The 21,371-nt window shown below is 45.3% G+C and overlaps 1 protein-coding gene across 2 annotated transcripts; it reads right to left on the bottom strand.

The window, feature by feature from the left end:
* Nucleotides 1-978: 978 nt before the first annotated feature.
* On the bottom strand, nucleotides 979-11,942 carry LOC115143877 (histone H3.3A). Of its 2 annotated transcripts, none has more exons than XM_065002355.1 (4): nucleotides 11,778-11,942; nucleotides 10,796-10,960; nucleotides 10,556-10,713; nucleotides 979-2,079 (listed from the first exon to the last, which is right to left on the bottom strand). In XM_065002355.1, exons 2-4 carry the CDS (start codon nucleotides 10,921-10,923, stop codon nucleotides 1,955-1,957), a joined length of 411 nt encoding a protein of 136 aa, XP_064858427.1. In that variant the 5' UTR covers nucleotides 10,924-10,960; nucleotides 11,778-11,942; the 3' UTR covers nucleotides 979-1,954. The 2 variants fall into 2 exon arrangements, with proteins under 2 accessions (XP_064858427.1, XP_064858426.1); XM_065002354.1 differs by having other exon boundaries at nucleotides 10,796-10,942; nucleotides 11,778-11,941.
* Nucleotides 11,943-21,371: the final 9,429 nt, after the last annotated feature.

Here is a 21,371-nt window from a genome sequence, read left to right as displayed (position 1 = left end):
CTGACCAAGGCCCTTCTCCCCCGATTGCTTAGTTTAGCCAGACGGACAGCTTTAGGAAAAGTCTTGGTTGTTCCAAACTTCTTCCATTTAAGAATGATGGAGGCCACTGTGTTCTTCGGGACCTTCAATGTTGCAGACAATTTTTGCTACCCTTCCCCAGATCTGTGCCTCGACAGTCCTGTCTCGGAGCTCTACAGACAATTCCTTCGTCTTCATGGCTTCGTTTTTGCTCTGACATGCACTGTCAACTGTGGGACCTTTGGTTTGCGCCTTTCCAAATCACATTCAATCAATTGAATTTACCACAGGTGGATTCCAAGTTGTAGGATGATGAATGATCAATGAAATCAGGATACACCAGAGCTCAATTTCGAGTTTGCAAGAGGTCTTAATACTTACAACCTTATTTACAATACATTTGTAAAAAAATACATTGCGGTAATCGATATTCAAATAAGGCTGTAATGTAACAAAATGTGGGAAAAGACGTCTGAATACTTTCCGAAGGCACTGTACCAAGAAATTTAGCTAGCCAACGGTCGCTCTCATACTTCATTTTTGAAGAAATACATTTGTTCAAAACTGTTCAACTATTGTCCCTCCGAGTCAACTACTCACTTTTTATGTACTGCAGTGCTAGCTTGCTGTAGCTAAAGCTTTCAGTACTAGATTCATTCTCTGATCCTTTGATTGGGTAGACAATCTGCTCTGTTAGGTTGGAGGATGTCCTCCAACCCATCATAATTACTGTGCAAGTCTGGGAAGGGGTGAGAACCATGAGCCTACTAGGTTTCATATTAAAGTCAATGTACCTAGAAGATGGAAACCAATGTGTACAATATGAATATGAATATTGTCTCACTAATCAATGCCAATCCTGGGCATAGTCAATTTTGCCTCAGCCATGGCTAAGAAAGTATAGCTCAGCCCAGAATTTGCATAAATGAGGGTTATAAACCAAAAACAAGGTAGTCCAAGTTAGGTAGTGGAAAGTTTATTTACAACAAATGGCCATAATGTGATATGCATACTACATTATGACCTAAAAGTATAAACTAACAATTTAAAAAAAGTTTCAAAACCTGAGAGAAAAGATTAGAAATGTTTTTTTTTGCATGAAACTAGCTACTCATGTACTATAAACCAAGCTTTTATTCTACTAATGAAACAATACAAAAACTACATACACTGAACAAAAATAACAATTTGGTCCCAAGTTTGAGCTGAAATAAAATAACCCAGATATTTTACACAAAAATCTTACACTTTTTGCACAAGTTGTTTTACATCCCCATTAGTGAGCATTTCTCATCTTCCAAGGTAATCCATGCACCTGACAGATGTGGCATCTCAAGAAGCTGATTAAACAGCATAATCATTACACAGGGGCACCTTGTGCTGGGGACAAAGGCCAATCTAAAATACGCAGTTGTCAATGCCAGATGTTGCAAGTTGGGCGAGCATGAAAATGGCATTCTGACTGCAGGAATGTCGACCAGAGCTATTGCCAGAGAATTTAATGTTGATTTCTCTACGATAAGCCTCATCCAACATTATTTAAGAGAATTTGGCAGCACATCCAACCGGCCTGAACCATTGCTGATGTCCATGTTGTGAACAGAGTGTGCCATGGTGGGGTTATGTATGGGCAGCCATAAGCTACAGACAATAGAAACAATTGCATTTTATTGATGTCAATTTGAATGCTGAACTGATGAGATCCTGAGTCCCATTCTAAGGTATTTGTGACCAACAGATACATACCTGTACCCAGTCATGTGAAATCTATAGATTAGGGCCTAATGAATTTATTTAAATTGACTGATTGCCTTATGAACTCAGTAAAAGCAATGAAATTGTTGCATTTATACATTTTTGTCCATCATAGTAATTAATGGTTGAACACCCCAGCCAATCCCACCCACCTTCCCTTCAAGAGTTCAAAGTGTTCATATTATGCACGCTCGCCTCGGATTCGCCTGGCCAGCTGGATGTCTTTGGGCATGATGGTGACCCTCTTGGCATGGATGGCACATAGGTTGGTGTCCTCAAACAGGCCAACAAGGTATGCCTCACTGGCTTCCTGTATGGGGAGAGAAAAGCCCATAATCAGAATCTATTGGCATCAGTACATATTTACTTAAGTGCAGCAGCTAACCAAGTCATCATTTACCTGTTGCATAATTAGGACTAAGGCTACTCTGGCACACCACTGCCTGGGTTGTCTACCCATGTTAGATCAACAGCCAATGGGACTGAACTAAGTTTCCCGACAACGTGTTCGGGAAAGAGAAATTTACCGGACACGTATTCATGACCCATTAGGGCATCCACCCACAGTGCTCAGAATATAGCAATGCATCTTAACAGAAAACCAACCAATTTATCACAGCAACCAATAAGGCATTGTCAAGTTATAAAGCAGGGGAATCTAAAGATTCAACTTGGATGGTTGCTAATATGACTAGTATTGTACCTTTTGCTTCTGGACAATGGAAGTAAAAATGAAAACCAATAGAACGGGATTTATGGCATAGGGGTGGGCCCAATACGGAATGGTAATAAATGTCAAAAGTACTTAGAGGACTAAGACCATTCGACACGTCACCAGGAAGCATGACTTGGCCACAGAGGAACTGAGGATCATTGGCATCTTAAATGTTTTGTTGTTGCTGTGGATCGTTTCAATATCACAAGCACATAGGCCGATGCCTATTTGGAACATCTGCAATTTGGTAAACGCAGGGCAATAAGACCTAGCTGATTAAGTTACGGCTGTGTTGAATGTGTGAAGCTGTCTGGAGTAGAATTTTAAAATGTTGGGACAAGGGGAGGTGTCATGTATTGTCATGTTATGTCTTGTTCCTGTTCTTTCTCTTCACTTCGTTTCCCCCTGCTGGTCGTATTAGGTTACCTTCTCTCCCTTTCCTTCCCCCAGCTGTTCCTCATCTCCTCTAACTACCTCGTTTACTCTCTCCCACCTGTTCCCTTTTTTCCCTCTGATTAGGTCTCTATTTCTCTCTCTGTTTCTGCTTCCGTCTTTGTCAGATTCTCGTTTGCTTCACCCTTGTCCCGTCCTGTCGTATTCTGCCTCTTCATCAGATGCTACGTGTGATCAGGTACCTCTGTCCTCTACAACCCGCGCCTACCCGGAGAGACCAGCAGTCTGTTGCCGCTAACCCTGCTATTCTCCTCTGCTGCTAGAAGGGGACTCTCCTGTAAAGATCAGAGGACTTTATGATTTATTTGTCGCCCTCTCTGCGGGTTGTGTATTTTGTCAACCGATACATCTGAAGAGGATTTATGTCTTCCCTGTGTTTGGACATTAAAAGACTCTGTTTCTGTTAAACCGCTTTTGGGTCCTCACTCACCTGCATAACAGAAGAATCTGACCAAGAATGGACCCAGCGACTTCGGATCCTCTCCACTCAGCCGTCGAGATCCAGGGAGCGATGCTAGGCAGACACGAGCAGGAATTGTCTGCTGCTCGACATGCCGTTGAGATCCTGGCCGCCCAAGTCTCCGACCTCTCGAAACATATTCACCATCTCCGCCTCGATCCACCGGCTACTTCCAGGGCTTCCGAGTCTCCGGAGCCCAGAATTAATAACCCGCCGTGTTACTCTGGGGAGCCCACTGAATGCCGCTCGTTCCTCACCCAGTGTGATATTGTGTTTTCTCTCCAGCCCAACACGTACTCCAGGGGCACAGCTCGTATCGCCTACGTCATATCTCTCCTTACTGGACGGGCTCGTGAGTGGGGCACGGCAATCTGGGAGGAGAGGGCTGAGTGTACTAACCAGTATCAGAACTTTAAGGAGGAGATGATACGGGTTTTTGATCGTTCTGTTTTTGGGGAAGAAGCTTCCAGGGCCTTGTCTTCCCTATGTCAAGGTAATCGATCCATAACTGATTACTCTATAGAGTTTCGCACTCTTGCTGCCTCCAGTGACTGGAACGAGCCGGCTTTGCTCGCTCGTTTTCCCAGCGTGGATTCCTTGATTGAACTCGCTATTCGCATAGAACGACGGGTTGATCTTCGTCACCGAGCTCGTGGAAGGGAGCTCGCGTTATCCGTTGCCCCCCTCTCCGCATCACTACCATCTTCCTCCACTGGCTCAGGTGCTGAGCCTATGCAGCTGGGGGGTATTCGCATCTCGACTAAGGAGAGGGAACGGAGAATCACCAACCGCCTCTGTCTCTATTGCGGTTCCGCTGGTCATTTTGTCATTTCATGTCCAGTAAAAGCCAGAGCTCATCAGTAAGCGGAGGGCTACTGGTGAGCGCTACTACTCAGGTCTCTCCTTCAAGATCCTGTACTACCTTGTCGGTCCATCTACGCTGGACGGGTTCGGCAGCTTCCTGCAGTGCCTTGATAGACTCTGGGGCGGAGGGCTGTTTTATGGACGAAGCCTGGGCTCGGGAACATGACATTCCTCTCAGACAGTTAGGGGAGCCCACGGCCTTGTTCGCCTTGGATGGTAGTCCTCTCCCCATGATTCAGCGTGAAACGCTACCTTTAACCCTCACTGTCTCTGGTAATCATAGCGAAACCATTTCTTTTTAATTTTTCGTTCACCTTTTACACCTGTTGTTTTGGGCCATCCCTGGCTAGTGTGTCATAATCCTTCTATTAATTGGTTTAGTAATTCTATCCTCTCCTGGAACGTCTCTTGTCATGTGAAGTGTTTAATGTCTGCTATCCCTCCTGTTTCCTCTGTCTCTTCTTCACAGGAGGAGCCTGGTGATTTGACAGGGGTGCCGGAGGAATATCACGATCTGCGCACGGTGTTCAGTCGGTCCAGGGCCACCTCCCTTCCTCCGCACCGGTCGTATGATTGTAGTATTGATCTCCTTCCGGGAACCACTCCCCCCCGGGGTAGACTATACTCTCTGTCGGCTCCCGAACGTAAGGCTCTCGAAGATTATTTGTCTGTAGCTCTCGACGCCGGTACCGTAGTCCCTTCCTCCTCTCCCGCCGGAGCGGGGGTTTTTTTTGTTAAGAAAAAGGACGGGACCCTGCGCCCCTGCATTGGATTATCGAGGGCTGAATGACATAACGGTTAAGAACCGTTATCCGCTTCCCCTTATGTCTTCAGCCTTCGAGATCCTGCAGGGAGCCAGGTTTTTCACTAAGTTGGACCTTCGTAACGCTTACCATCTCGTGCGCATCAGGGAGGGGGACGAGTGGAAAACGGCGTTTAACACTCCGTTAGGGCACTTTGAATACCGGGTTCTGCCGTTCGGCCCTCGCTAACGCTCCAGCTGTCTTTCAGGCATTAGTGAATGATGTACTGAGAGACATGCTGAACATCTTTGTTTTCGTTTTAACCTTGACGATATCCTGATTTTTTTCACCGTCACTCCAGATTCATGTTCAGCACGTTCGACGTGTCCTCCAGCGCCTTTTAGAGAATTGTCTTTATGTGAAGGCTGAGAAGTGCTCTTTTCATGCCTCCTCCGTCACATTTCTCGGTTCTGTTATTTCCGCTGAAGGCATTAAGATGGATCCCGCTAAGGTCCAAGCTGTCAGCGATTGGCCCGTCCCTAAGTCACGTGTCGAGCTGCAGCGCTTTCTCGGCTTCGCGAATTTCTATCGTCGTTTCATCCGTAATTTCGGTCAGGTGGCAGCTCCTCTCACAGCCCTTACTTCTGTCAAGACGTGCTTTAAGTGGTCCGTTTCTGCCCAGGGAGCTTTTGATCTCCTCAAGAAGCGTTTTACATCCGCACCTATCCTTGTTACACCTGACGTCTCTAGACAGTTCATTGTCGAGGTTGACGCGTCAGAGGTGGGCGTGGGAGCCATTCTTTCCCAGCGCTCCCATTCTGACGACAAGGTCCACCCTTGCGCGTATTTTCTCATCGCCTGTCGCCGTCGGAACGTAACTATGATGTGGGAAACCGCGAACTGCTCGCCATCCGCTTAGCCCTAGGCGAATGGCGACAGTGGTTGGAGGGGGCGACCGTTCCTTTTGTCGTTTGGACTGACCATAGGAACCTTGAGTACATCCGTTCTGCCAAACGACTTAATGCGCGTCAGGCTCGTTGGGTGCTGTTTTTCGCTCGTTTCGAGTTCGTTATTTCTTATCGTCCGGGCTCTAAGAACACCAAGCCTGATGCTTTATCCCGTCTCTTCAGTTCTTCAGTAGCCTCCACCGACCCCGAGGGGATTCTCCCTGAGCGGCGTGTTGTCGGGTTGACTGTCTGGGGAATTGAGAGGCAGGTAAAGCAAGCACTCACTCACACTCCGTCGCCGCGCGCTTGTCCTAGGAACCTTCTTTTCGTTCCCGTTCCTACTCGTCTGGCCGTTCTTCAGTGGGCTCACTCTGCCAAGTTAGCCGGCCACCCCGGCGTTCGGGGTACGCTTGCTTCTATTCGCCAGCGTTTTTGGTGGCCCACTCAGGAGCGTGACACGCGTCGTTTCGTGGCTGCTTGTTCGGACTGCGCGCAGACTAAGTCCGGTAACTCCCCTCCTGCCGGCCGTCTCAGACCGCTTTCCATTCCCTCTCGACCGTGGTCTCACATCGCCTTAGACTTTATTACCGGACTGCCTTCGTCAGCGGGAAGACTGTTATTCTAACGGTTGTCGATAGGTTCTCTAAGGCGGCTCATTTTATTCCCCTCGCTAAGCTTCCTTCTGCTAAAGAGACGGCACAAATCATCATTGAGAATGTTTTCAGAATTCATGGCCTTCCGTCAGACGCCGTTTCGGACAGGGGTCCGCAATTCACGTCTCAATTTTGGAGGGAGTTTTGCCGTTTGATTGGGGCTTCCGTCAGTCTCTCTTCCGGTTTTCACCCCCAGTCTAACGGTCAAGCAGAACGGGCCAATCAGACTATTGGTCGCATCTTACGCAGTCTTTCTTTTCGTAACCCTGCGTCTTGGGCAGAACAGCTCCCCTGGGCAGAATACGCTCACAACTCGCTTCCTTCGTCTGCGACCGGGCTATCTCCTTTTCAGAGTAGCCTCGGGTACCAGCCTCCTCTGTTCTCGTCCCAGCTCGCCGAGTCCAGCGTCCCTCCGCTCAGGCTTTTGTCCAACGTTGTGAGCGCACCTGGAAGAGGGTCAGGTCTGCACTTTGCCGTTATAGGGCGCAGACTGTGAGAGACGCTAATAAGCGTAGGACTAAGAGTCCTAGATATTGTCGCGGTCAGAGAGTATGGCTCTCCACTCAAAACCTTCCCCTTAAGACAGCTTCTCGCAAGTTGACCCCGCGGTTCATTGGTCCGTTCCGTATTTCTCAGGTCATTAATCCTGTCGCAGTGCGACTTCTTCTTCCGCGACATCTTCGTCGCGTCCACCCGGTCTTCCATGTCTCCTGTGTTAAGCCCTTTCTTCGCGCCCCCCGTTCGTCTCCCCCCCATCCTTGTCGAGGCGCACCTATCTACAGGGTCCGTAAGATTTTGGACATGCGTCCTCAGGGCCGTGGTCATCAGTACCTAGTGGATTGGGAGGGGTACGGTCCTGAGGAAAGGAGTTGGGTTCCATCTCGGGACGTGCTGGACCGTTCGCTGATCGATGATTTCCTCCGTTGCCGCCAGGTTTCCTCCTCGAGTGCGCCAGGAGGCGCTCGGTGAGTACTGTCATGTTATGTCTTGTTCCTGTTCTTTCTCTTCGTTTCCCCCTGCTGGTCGTATTAGGTTACCTTCTCGCCCTTTCCTTTCCCCAGCTGTTCCTCATCTCCTCTAACTACCTCGTTTACTCTCTCCCACCTGTTCCCTTTTTTCCCTCTGATTAGGTCTCTATTTCTCTCTCTGTTTCTGCTTCTGTCTTTGTCAGATTCTCGTTTGCTTCACCCTTGTCCCGTCCTGTCGTAATCTGCCTCTTCATCAGATGCTACGTGTGATCAGGTACCTCTGTCCTCTACAACCCGCGCCTACCCGGAGAGACCAGCAGTCTGTTGCCGCTAACCCTGCTATTCTCCTCTGCTGCTAGAAGGGGACTCTCCTGTAAAGATCAGAGGACTTTATGATTTATTTGTCGCCCTCTCTGCGGGTTGTCTATTTAGTCAACCGATACATCTGAAGAGGATTTATGTCTTCCCTGTGTTTGGACATTAAAAGACTCTGTTTCTGTTAAACCGCTTTTGGGTCCTCACTCACCTGCATAACAGGAGGGGTGTGTGGCGAAGATGGTCGAGTCTCTACAGAATTGCTCAGCTGCCTCCCACCAATTCAGTGTAAATTGTTTGCCCTTTGATTTGAGTAAATGTACCGTTAAGCTGTCATTTGGTTACAATTTCTGTTAATGTATGCATTAGTCATTTTACTGTTCTCATTGAGTAGAGACGGTTTGCATAGTTTTACAACCTTCTACACTTGTGAGTTTTGGTTTATTTCATAACCATTTATGAGATTTGTCAATTTCTCATTGTCTTTTGTTTGGAGTGCTCTATGTGAGCAATGAGCATGTCTGGTTTCTCAGTCCTGATAATGTTGAGGGAGCGTGTGTGCCTGAGCATGCATAGAAGTGCCTAGCCTGCCTTGTGGAAATGTAGGAAAGAGGAACATCCACCGAGAATTATATTTTATTAAAACTTGTTCCTCACAGGAAAATATTTTCAACAACCGCCATCAATAATCAGTCCTCAGCATGAAAGCGCAATAGAAGTTAGAGGCTACGAGTTCCGTGCACTCATTTATTTAGCTGCCAATGGATCAATGATTTGATGAGATTACTAGTTGAACTAGATTGTCCTGTGTTGCAAATAATCAATGCAATGCCTGTTAATTTATCATCGAATCACAGCGTACTTCGCCAAAAGGGTGATGATTTAACAAGCGCAGTCATGAAAAAAAGCATTGCAGTTACACAAATGTACCCAACCATAAACATCAATGCCCGTCTTATAATCAATACACAAGTACATATTGTTTTAAACCTGCATATTTAGTTAAGAAATGCATGTTAGCAGGCAATATTAACTAGGGAAATTGTGTCACTTCTCTTGCGTTCTGTGCAAGCAGAGTCAGGGTATATGCAGCAGTTTGGGCCGCCTGGCTCGTTGCGAACTGTGTGAAAACCATTTCTTCCTAACGCAGTAATTAATTTGCCACAATTTTACATAATTATGACATAACATTGAAGGTTGTGCAATGTAACAGCAATATTTAGACTTAAGGATGCCACCCGTTCGATAAAATACAGAACGGTTCTGTATTTCACTGAAAGAATAAACGTTTTGTTTTTTAAATTATATTTTCCGGATTTGACCATATTAAATGACCCAAGGCTCGTATTTGTGTGTTTATCATATTATAATTAAGGCTATGATTTGATAGAGCAGTCTGACTGAGCGGTGGTAGGCAGCAGCCGGAATCGTAAGCATTCAAACAGCACTTTCCTGCGTTTACCAACAGCTCTAAGCAATGCTTGAAGCACAGCGCTGTTCATGACTTCAAGCCTATCAACTCCGAGATTAGGCTGGCAAAACTAGTGCCTATAAGAACAGGCAATAGTCAAAAGGTATATGAAATACAAATGGTATAGAAAGAAATAGTCCTATAATAACTACAACTTAAAACTTCTTAACTGGGAATACTGAAGACTCATGTTGAAAGGAACCATCAGCTTTCATATGTTCTGAACAAGGAATTTAAACGTTAGCTTTTTTTGTTTTACATGGCACATATTGCACTTACTTTCTCCAACACTTCTTGCATTATTTAAACCAAATTGAACGCGTTTATTTATTTGAGACTAAATTGATTTCATTGATGTATTATATTAAGTTAAAATAGTGTTAATTCAGTACTTTTGTAATGATCATTATTACAAATGAATGTCTGCATCTGCTTTTTTGGTCCAATAATCAGTCGACCTCTAGTATCTGTGTCCATATGGCAGAGGTTGGTGATATCTGAAAGTTAAGCAAACTGTCATTTGAACTCAGGTTTATGATTAACATGACTGATTGAGAAAGAAAATGAAACTACACATATGAAAATCCTAACTGCACTTAAAGTAGGAATGTTCAGATAAATTGCTAGCTTTCCCCAACCTTGAAATTGATAAAAATGATTGCATCCACTTTGCCATGGTCATCTTACGCCTATAGGCTACTTTGAAGCAAGATAAGTGTCTTGAGAAATGGTGGTGGGTGATGGGCTGATAGCATTTACTTGAATGGGAGGCACGCTTCAGTTGCCAGTTGAGAAATATATTCTTTAGTTGCGCACCAAAACTGTTCAACGCACAATAGCACTTAGAATTGTTGTGCAATGACTTGTTTTTAAATTATATTTCACTCCAGCAGCAACCAGCTTAGGACATGCAAGAAATCAGCGCAAAAATAGGCTCTGTATACTGTTCTTTAGGTCAATAACTAATGAAAATACAGGCCAATTTAATCCCAAAGAATTATGCAAATTAACCTATAACAATAGACCAATAAGCATATGTCTAATGTATTTAAATCGACTGCAATTGCCAGTAATGCATAAAAGCACTATTTAGCTATTTGTTTTTTCTGTTTTCAGCTGCAACGGGCATTTTGGGCAAAAACAGAAACCCTCGACTACACCTATCCAAAATCAACCCAAATCCTATGGTTAACTTGCCTGCAGAGCACCAATGGCAGCACTCTGGAAGCGGAGGTCTGTCTTGAAGTCCTGGGCAATCTCACGGACCAGCCGCTGAAAAGGCAGTTTTCTGATCAGCAGCTCAGTGGATTTCTGGTACCGACGAATTTCTCTCAGAGCCACTGTACCCGGCCTACACACACACACAGTCAGTAAACATGCCAAGAAGTGTCCTGTTGCAGCAAATTGAGAACGGTCCAGGTGAGAAGCGTTACCTGTATCGGTGAGGTTTCTTCACACCGCCAGTAGATGGCGCACTTTTCCTTGCAGCCTTGGTGGCCAGTTGTTTCCTGGGTGCTTTTCCACCAGTGGATTTACGGGCGGTCTGCTTGGTACGTGCCATAGCTCACTTGTAGACTTATCTGAAAACAGGTGAAATTCTAAAATGCACAAGAAACCACGTGGCGTCACTACTCAATAAACAAGGTTACTGATGGCCAGCACATTTAATATCTCGAGTTTTGAAACCAATCGCAGTGGTTGCATTAGACAGCCAACTAAATGGTGATCCCTATATCAGCAGGCATGCAACTAACGTTACACCATTAAAAAAAGCCAAAAGGCTACTACTAGCTTCATAAGGCTAAAGGCGCCAAGAAGTTAGCCGAGACCCCACCCACCCAGTCGGCTAGCTAGCAACACAGGATGTTTAAACACATTGGACGCAGAACGACATCTTTCTAAACCGGTATGGCGGTTCAACTGAAAGTAGCATTATTCTATCACGCACTAGCAGACAATTTAACGTTAGGTAGCTAGCTACGTCCGATTGTTACCCCATCTTGGTTCTAAAACCAGCTAGGTACTGTTAGTATTAACATCCAAATAAGTATCAAGTTAAACACTAAAATTGAGAAATGCCAAACGTTAACAATAGTTCAAATGTCTACACTAACGCCGTTAGAAGTTGCAACTCCGTTATGGTGGCTTGAATAACGTTATCTTCAATGTAACGTCAGCCACCTTAGCTAGCCATGCAGTATTTCAAAGTTGCCTGTAAGGCCTGGTTTATTTAAGTTACATACAGTACCTAGTTAACTCGGATAGCTAAATAAGCCTGGTTGACAAGCTAACGTTAGTGCCCACGCAAACCACCTGTTTTTAGCTAACGCGCGACGTTAATTAGCTACCAACAACGGGTACAAATAATAGTTTGGGCTAACTATATTTCAATATGAACAACCACAAAACACTTACCTAGTGCATTTAGCTTGCTTAACTGAGAACAAAACAACTACTCCAATGTTTTTAGATGCCAGAAACACCGTTCCTTTTACAGTTTCGTAGAATTTTGAACAAGAAATGGTATTTGTATTTATACTTTTCTTGACGTCTAATTTGTAGACCTGCCCACAAGCACCAGCAAAACGCATATGTATTGGTCAAACCAAAATGACGCACTACGACGCCGAGGCTTGTTTACAAATTCAATCACATTTCTAAAAGGCACTTCCAAGCAATATGAGATTTATATGATAAAGTAGTTTAATAAATATAATACTTTGTGGTTCATTTCCTATATAGAAACTGGCATCTAGCAACAAAAATCTGAATAGTGGAAACAAAATTATTTGGAAACTTTTACTGGTCGAAATAACGAAAACGTGTAAAAAATAAAAAAGTCGATGCATTCCTATCGAAGAAAGACTGACACATAGTACACGTAACGTAAACTCGTACATCGCCTTGGTCCGTACAATTGCCCTTATTTTTAGCGCCCCAAAAACGTAATACTTCCAGATCAACTGTCAATACCATTGTAAAGCACAATTTCTCCCCTTTGAGTCGGGTCTTTATGAAAATGGCGGGTGGGGAAGCAAAGCTATTTGAGTGATAGTGAGAAGGAGAGATGTTGTGTGGGAAAATTGCTTTTTTTTCACTCAATCTGTCCAATTTATCACCTTATCGCCTCTAAAATGTAAATAAAACTCTATAAAGAGTTTATAATTTGAAGGTTTTTGTTGAATTTCAATCGGGTTTTTAGGGCGGTGCTAAAGTGATCTTAGAAGTAAACAGCTGCTTTCAGAATGATGATGGCATGCAATGATGACGCAAAAAAATTACTAGGTATCCCCCCCTTACCCCGTCACTGTCCATTTCTTGTTTTTAAAGGATGATATAAGTGCTACATCTGGTGGAGAGAGATTGTAAGACATAAATAGTTGCTTTATGCGTGCTGTACGTTACGACATGACACCGAAAGATGTAACGGAGATTCAGTTTTTTCAACTTTTCTCCAATACTATAGAGCTATTATCATGTCGATCAACGCTTGAATAGAAACCAAGTTCACACCCCCGATTTTGAAGTCAACACAGTCGCTACAGTCGCATTAGTTTTCTTTGTAGCCTCGTATGAATATTGCGTTCGCGCACATTTGTACTGAATGGGGTGAGTTTACGTTAGTAATTTGGCTGCTTGAAATAGCATTGTGCATTTTTCAAAGCCTCCAGAAAGTATTCACACGTCTGGACTTTTTCCACATTTGTACACACTATACCCCATAATGTCAAAGTGGAATTATGTTTTTCGAAATGTTTGAAATTAATTTTTAAAAACGAATAGCTGAAATATCAATACGTATTCAACCCCTTTGTTATGGCAAACCTAAATAAATTCAGGAGTAAACATTTGCTTAACAAGTCACTTAATTGCATGGACTCATTCTGTGTGCAATAATAGTGTTTATGTCACAACTTCCACCAAAGTCGGCTCCTCTCCTTGTTCGGGCGGCGTTCGGCGATCGACGTCACCGGCTTTCTAGCCATCGCCGCTCCATTTTTCATATATCCATTTGTCTTGTCTTGTTTTCATACACACCTGGTTTTCATTTCCACAATCAATCTAATTGTATTTAACCCTCTGTTTCCCATGTTTTGTGTGTAATTGTTTTCATGTCAAGCGATGTTCTTTCGCGCTTTACTTTATTGTTCTGTTTTTCTGAGCGTGTTTGATTTGTGCTCCCGGTTTGGAACTATAATAAAGTGCGCTTTATTTATCATACTCTGCTCTCCTGCACCTGACTTCCCCTTTATACACACCTTGACAGTTTAACGTGATTTTTGAATGAATCTCATCTCAGTACCCCACACATACAGATAATTGCATTGTGCTACATCTGCATTAACATCTGCTAACCATGACAATAACATTTAATTTGATTTAATTGTAAGGTCCTTCAGTCGAGCAGTGAATTACAAACACAGATTCAACCACAAAGACCAGGGAGGTTTTTCAATGCAGACATTGAGTAAAATAAAATAAAAATCAGACATTGAATATCCCTTTGAGCATGGTGAAGTTATTAACTACACGTTGGATGGTATATCAATACACCCAGTCACTACAAAGAAACAGGCGTTCTTCCTAACTCAGTTGCCAGAGAAGAAGGAAACCGCTCAGAGATTTCACCATGAGGCCAATGGTGACTTTAAAACAGTTAAGAGTTTAATGGCTGTGATAGGAGAACCTGAGGATGGATAAACAACATTGTAGTTACACCGCAATACTAACCTAATTGACAGTGCAAAGAAGGAAGCCTGTACAGAATTGTAAAAAATCCAAAACATGCATCCTGTTTGCAACTAGGCACTAAAGTAATACTGAAAAAAATGTGTCAAAGCAACTAACTTTTTGTCCTGAATACAAAGCGTTATGTTTGGGGCAAATCCAATACAACACATTAGTGTCGTTCTCCATATGTTCAAGCATAGTGGTGGCTGCAATATGTTATGGGTATGCTTTTAATCCTTAAGGACTGTGGAGTTTTTTTAGGTAAAAAGAATTGAATGGAACTAAGGACAGGGAAAATCCTAGAGGAAAACCTTGTTCAGTCTGCTTTCCACCAGATACTTGGAGATTAATTCACCTTTAAGCAGGACAATAACCTAAAACACAAGCCCAAATCTACACTGGAGTTGCTTATCCAGAAGACAGTGAATGTTTCTGAGTGGCCGAGTTAGAGTTTTGACTTAAATCTGCTTGAAAATCTATGGCAAGACCTGAAAATGGTTGTCAAGCAATGATCAACAACCAATTTAACAGAGCTAGAATAATTGTTTAATGACTAAAGGGCAAATGTTGCACATTTCAGGTGTGGAAAGCTATTACAGACTTACCCAGAAAGTCTCACTGCTGTACTTTCTGCCAAAGGGGATTCTAACATGTATTGAGTCAGGAAGTTGAATACTTATCTAAATCAAGATATGGTTTTATTTGTCATATACTGTATATACATATATATATTTCTTTTTTTAACAAATGTTAGAATTTATCTACCGCTTTGAAATTAGAGTGTTTTATGTAGATCATTCACGCAAAAATGACAATTCAATCCATGTTAATGCCACTGTAAGACATACAAATGTGGAAAAAGTCAAGCCGTGTGAATACTTTCTGAAGGGACTGTCCTACACTTCCATAAAGGTGCAAAAACAGTGCTTTGATCATTCATGAAAGTCCTGTAATGCATTCACTGCAGTCACTGTAGCTAGTGACACTTTATGCACCCGATGTTAAGCTTTGATAAAAATCTTTCTGCAGCAATTTACATGTCATTTGAGCTAACAGCAGGAGTGTCTTCAGAGTTGTCATCTGGAAATGGCTGGGGCTGAGGGAATCATGACAGAGTATAAGACACTGGTCATAGCTGGGACACAAAAAGTAATTACAAGAAATTCCTTGACATACTTATGCATTGTAGTGTGATTTTATACTGTGTCTCTGCATGTGTTTGTGTCTGTTATTGTTTTGGAGCAGACGTTGAGCCTCGGATGAATGACACTGCCCAAAAGAACCAACAAAGCAGAGCAGAGAAATATCTCTTTCACTTTCTACTTCTTCCCCGAGGGTGCAACAGCAGCAGAGGGTAATGGCAGGGCATTATTGCTGGGATATGAGGAAACAAAAGGGCAATGGCGTATGTTAAGTGTTTGTTAGATGTTAAGCCGGTGTTAAAATATGCTTAAAATCACAAAAAAGCGATTGTGTTGAATTGTGTTTGGGAAATAAAGATAGACATGGTTTTAAAAAGGTAGTGGTAATATTTAATTCAGTACAGACATTTGTAGGCAGGCAGCTTAATTTACCCTGTCCCACGATTCAGCATACCCCATACCCGGGGGTAAGTTGTGCCAAGATGCCACTCTGTTGGACAAGCTCTGTTCAAAACTGTAATGTTAACACAAATTCTGATTATTTCCAGGGATACACACCGTCCTCAAATATACTGATTGTACAAAACATTAAGAGCACCTTCCTAATATTGAGTTACACACGGAAAACTGTTGAGCGTGAAAAACCCAGCAGCGTTGCAATTCTTGACACACTCAAACCGTTTGCCTAGCCCCTACTACCATACCCTGTTCAAAGGCACTTAAGTCTGTCTTTTCCCATTCACCCTCTGAGTGGCATACATACACAATCCATGTCTCAATTGTCTCCAGGCTTAAAAATCCGTATTTAACCTTTTTCCTCCCCATCATCTACACTGATTAAAGTGGATTTAACCTCATTATTGGATCATAGCTTTCACCTGGATTCACCTGGTCAGTCTTAATGTTTTGTACACAACTTTTTGAAAGATTATATTTCCCTTGTTAGAGTCCTTGACATACTGTTTCTACTTCCGGGTTGGAGCGAGCGGTCGCATCCGCACTTCGGTCCGCAGGTAGTATAACTTTTCATTACATTTCATTACATTTCATTATAGTACAACGGTTTGATTTGTCTAATCTTAGCAATTTCTTCTTAGCTAGCTACATAGCCGTCTTTGTATCAAAGACAATTGCGTAATTATCGTATTTCGTCGTCCTAACCTAGTCTACACTGCTATCTGCCCAGCAGCTAGCCAGCTAGCAAACGTCCACCGTCTACCGAATAGCAGCACTGTAGAAACTATTACACTCAACTGAACGACTTGATTAGTGTAGTGTTAGCTAGCTACATAGTTGTCTTTGCTGTCTTCGTATCCAAGATAATTGTGTAGTTTAGAGTGTGTAGTTTTAGAGTGATTATCTTAATTTACCGAGGTTAGCTAGCCAGCTATTTGTCGTCCTTAACGTAGGAGACACTGCTAGCTAGCCAACAGCTAGCCAACGTCTACCGAATAGAACTTCCGCACTTAACAACCCGGTCGCATTCCGCTTCGCTCCACAGGTAGTATCACATTTTCATTTCATTTCATTACAGTACAACGGTTTGATTTGTTTGATCAGCTAGCTACATAGCTACATAGCCGTCTTTGTATCAAAGATAATTGTGTAGTCTAGAGCGATTTTCTAGGTTAGCTAGCCAGCTATTGTCGTTCTTTTAACGCAACGTAACGTAATCAACACTGCTAGCTAGCCAGCTAGCCCCAGAATAGCAGCACTGTAGAAACTATTACACTCAACGGAACGACTTGATTAGTGTAGTGTCAACAACGCAGCCACTGCCAGCTAGCCTACAAAGTCAACAACGCAGCCACTGCCAGCTAGCCTACTTCAGCAGTACTGTATCATTTTAATCATTTTAGTCAATAAGATTCTTGCTACGTAAGCTTAACTTTCTGAACATTCGAGACGTGTAGTCCACTTGTCATTCCAATCTCCTTTGCATTAGCGTAGCCTCTTCTGTAGCCTGTCAACTATGTGTCTGTCTATCCCTGTTCTCTCCTCTCTGCACAGACCATACAAACGCTCCACACCGCGTGGCCGCGCCACCTAATCTGGTGGTCCCAGCGCGCACGACCCACGTGGAGTTCCAGGTCTCCGGTAGCCTCTGGAACTGCCGATCTGCGGCCAACAAGGCAGAGTTCATCTCAGCCTATGCCTCCCTCCAGTCCCTCGACTTCTTGGCACTGACGGAAACATGGATCACCACAGATAACACTGCTACTCCTACTGCTCTCTCTTCGTCCGCCCACATGTTCTCGCACACCCCGAGAGCTTCTGGCCAGCGGGGTGGTGGCACCGGGATCCTCATCTCTCCCAAGTGGTCATTCTCTCTTTCTCCCCTTACCCATCTGTCTATCGCCTCCTTTGAATTCCATGCTGTCACAGTTACCAGCCCTTTCAAGCTTAACATCCTTATCATTTATCGCCCTCCAGGTTCCCTCGGAGAGTTCATCAATGAGCTTGATGCCTTGATAAGCTCCTTTCCTGAGGACGGCTCACCTCTCACAGTTCTGGGCGACTTTAACCTCCCCACGTCTACCTTCGACTCATTCCTCTCTGCCTCCTTCTTTCCACTCCTCTCCTCTTTTGACCTCACCCTCTCACCTTCCCCCCCTACTCACAAGGCAGGCAATACGCTCGACCTCATCTTTACTAGATGCTGTTCTTCCACTAACCTCGCTTGCTAAGTCAAACGACACCGCTGGTTCTGCTCACACTGCCCTACCCTGTGCTCTGACCTCTTTCTCCCCTCTCTCTCCAGATGAAATCTCGCGTCTTGTGACGGCCGGCCGCCCAACAACCTGCCCGCTTGACCCTATCCCCTCCTCTCTTCTCCAGACCATTTCCGGAGACCTTCTCCCTTACCTCACCTCGCTCATCAACTCATCCCTGACCGCTGGCTACGTCCCTTCCGTCTTCAAGAGAGCGAGAGTTGCACCCCTTCTGAAAAAACCTACACTCGATCCCTCCGATGTCAATAACTACAGACCAGTATCCCTTCTTTCTTTTCTCTCCAAAACTCTTGAAAGTGCCGTCCTTGGCCAGCTCTCCCGCTATCTCTCTCAGAATGACCTTCTTGATCCAAATCAGTCAGGTTTCAAGACTAGTCATTCAACTGAGACTGCTCTTCTCTGTATCACGGAGGCGCTCCGCACTGCTAAAGCTAACTCTCTCTCCTCTGCTCTCATCCTTCTAGACCTATCGGCTGCCTTCGATACTGTGAACCATCAGATCCTCCTCTCCACCCTCTCAGAGTTGGGCATCTCCGGCGCGGCCCACGCTTGGATTGTGTCCTACCTGACAGGTCGCTCCTACCAGGTGGCGTGGCGAGAATCTGTCTCCTCACCACGTGCTCTCACCACTGGTGTCCCCCAGGGCTCTGTTCTAGGCCCTCTCCTATTCTCGCTATACACCAAGTCACTTGGCTCTGTCATAACCTCACATGGTCTCTCCTATCATTGCTATGCAGAGGACACACAATTAATCTTCTCCTTTCCCCCTTCTGATGACCAGGTGGCGAATCGCATCTCTGCATGTCTGGCAGACATATCAGCGTGGATGACGGATCACCACCTCAAGCTGAACCTCGGCAAGACGGAGCTGCTCTTCCTCCCGGGGAAGGACTGCCCGTTCCATGATCTCGCCATCACGGTTGACAACTCCATTGTGTCCTCCTCCCAGAGCGCTAAGAACCTTGGCGTGATCCTGGACAACACCCTGTCGTTCTCAACTAACATCAAGGCGGTGGCCCGTTCCTGTAGGTTCATGCTCTACAACATCCGCAGAGTACGACCCTGCCTCACACAGGAAGCGGCGCAGGTCCTAATCCAGGCACTTGTCATCTCCCGTCTGGATTACTGCAACTCGCTGTTGGCTGGGCTCCCTGCCTGTGCCATTAAACCCTACAACTCATCCAGAACGCCGCAGCCCGTCTGGTGTTCAACCTTCCCAAGTTCTCTCACGTCACCCCGCTCCTCCGCTCCCTCCACTGGCTTCCAGTTGAAGCTCGCATCCGCTACAAGACCATGGTGCTTGCCTACGGAGCTGTGAGGGGAACGGCACCTCAGTACCTCCAGGCTCTGATCAGGCCCTACACCCAAACAAGGGCACTGCGTTCATCCACCTCTGGCCTGCTCGCCTCCCTACCACTGAGGAAGTACAGTTCCCGCTCAGCCCAGTCAAAACTGTTCGCTGCTCTGGCCCCCCAATGGTGGAACAAACTCCCTCACGACGCCAGGACAGCGGAGTCAATCACCACCTTCCGGAGACACCTGAAACCCCACCTCTTTAAGGAATACCTAGGATAGGATAAAGTAATCCCTCTCACCCCCCCTCCCCCTGAAAAGATTTAGATGCACTACTGTTCCACTGGAGGTCATAAGGTGAATGCACCAATTTGTAAGTCGCTCTGGATAAGAGCGTCTGCTAAATGACTTAAATGTAAATGTAAATGTAAATCTGGCATGTCCAGCAGAAGGAGCCATCGCCTCGTGATGTAGGGCGGTGAGTCTCCCCCTGGTGGCTAACCTGCTGTACACCACACTTTACACCACACTTTATTGAAAGGTGGGCAAGTCAGCCTTGTCCAGTTACACACCTGCCTTGTTCAGGAGGTGAAAACAGTTACTAATAATGTGCCCTGGACTCAAGACAAGTGTGTTGTTGGAAAAGAGTATACTATTTCATGCCACATTTTCTGTTACAACTTGCAGTAAAACTCCTGTTAATGCATAGCCTCGTACAAACCATCCTGATCTGCAAGCTTACATTCTGTTTTTGTAAAAACAGCTAGTTGAAGCCGTCCGAGCAGTTGGCTGTAGATGCCCTCACCCGCTAGTGACTTAATGCTGACTCTACTTGAGTGTGACCCCACTACAGGCAGTCCGACAAGAACCAGACAGATGTATTCATATCCAGAATGTTATTCTCTAGTTCACCACCACACATTAGCACACACACATAGAAGTGATCTTTGTGATTATTGCTGATGCACACACAACACACCCAGAACTAGAGACAGCAGGCCCCTCTGGTTAGGGAACGGTGGGTCCCCCAGGTCAGGGAGCTGAGGGACTAGCAGGGCAGGAAACTTAGGGCCTTACAGGGCTGAGGATTTGGAACCTACTACTAAGACTGAGGACTGCAAACTAGGTATGGCGGGAGGCTGCGAACCTAGCCGAGCAGGGAATTTGTAGCTTAGTGCTAGTATAGTCGATTGGGTGTTGGCTGAGACTGGGGGCTGTGAACTGGCTACAGGCAGGGACTGCACACCTAAAGGAGCAAATAACTCAAAGCCGAGTGGGACAGGAGACCCAGGGCTTAGAACTAGTGTAGGAGGTTCGGCGTGTAGCACTGAGGGAGCTGACTACTTGCCAATTGAGGCTGGGGGCTGCGGACCAACTGACGGCAGAGGCTGCCGACTTAGTGGGGCAGAGAACCTATAGCCTGGTGGAGCAGTGGACTGATGGCCGACTAGAGCTGGAGACAGCGAAATTAGAACAGCTGAGGGCTGGGAGCCAAGTGTTGATAACTTTGGGCCTGAAAGGGACAGCAAATCTGGGCCTGCCAGGGAAACTGACTCCGGACCTGACAGGGAAACTGAAAGAGGCCTAGAACAGCAGTAGAGCTCTGGGCCTACTGGAGAAACTGGTACCTTTGAGCCTAGCGGGGAAGGAGTCTGATGACCCACCTGGGCTACGGACTGAGGGCCGACTAATGCTGGAGACTGAGGACCTAGTACTAGGGACTGAGAGCAGACAAGGGCTGAGGACTGAGAACCTAGCACAGGTTACTTGTGGCCTAGCAGTGCAGGAGGCTCAAATCCTGGTGGGCTAGAGAGCTGTGGACTGTGTGTCTGGAGACTGCGATCCTAGTGCAGCTAATTTGGGGCCTAGTAAGGCAGGAGCCTCTAAACCTGATGGGATAGGCAACTACCTACCAACTAAGGCAGGGGGCTGCAATCTGAGCAGGGAGAGAGACTGCAGACATACAGACAGGGCACCTAACTTAGAGCCTGGCAGGGCAGGGGCCTCTAAGGCTGACAGGCTAGGGTGCTGTGTACCCAATAAGGTGAGAGTCTTCGATCCCTGACAATGATGTGAACGTGGGTCCTGGCTGGGTAGGATACCTAGGGTCT

The sequence above is a fragment of the Oncorhynchus nerka genome, linkage group LG16 (assembly GCF_034236695.1).
Source record: "Oncorhynchus nerka isolate Pitt River linkage group LG16, Oner_Uvic_2.0, whole genome shotgun sequence".
In the NCBI taxonomy this organism is placed as follows: Eukaryota; Metazoa; Chordata; class Actinopteri; order Salmoniformes; family Salmonidae; genus Oncorhynchus; species Oncorhynchus nerka.
The sequence above is the reverse complement of the archived record's forward strand: the minus strand, read 5'-3'. Positions and strand labels throughout refer to the sequence as shown.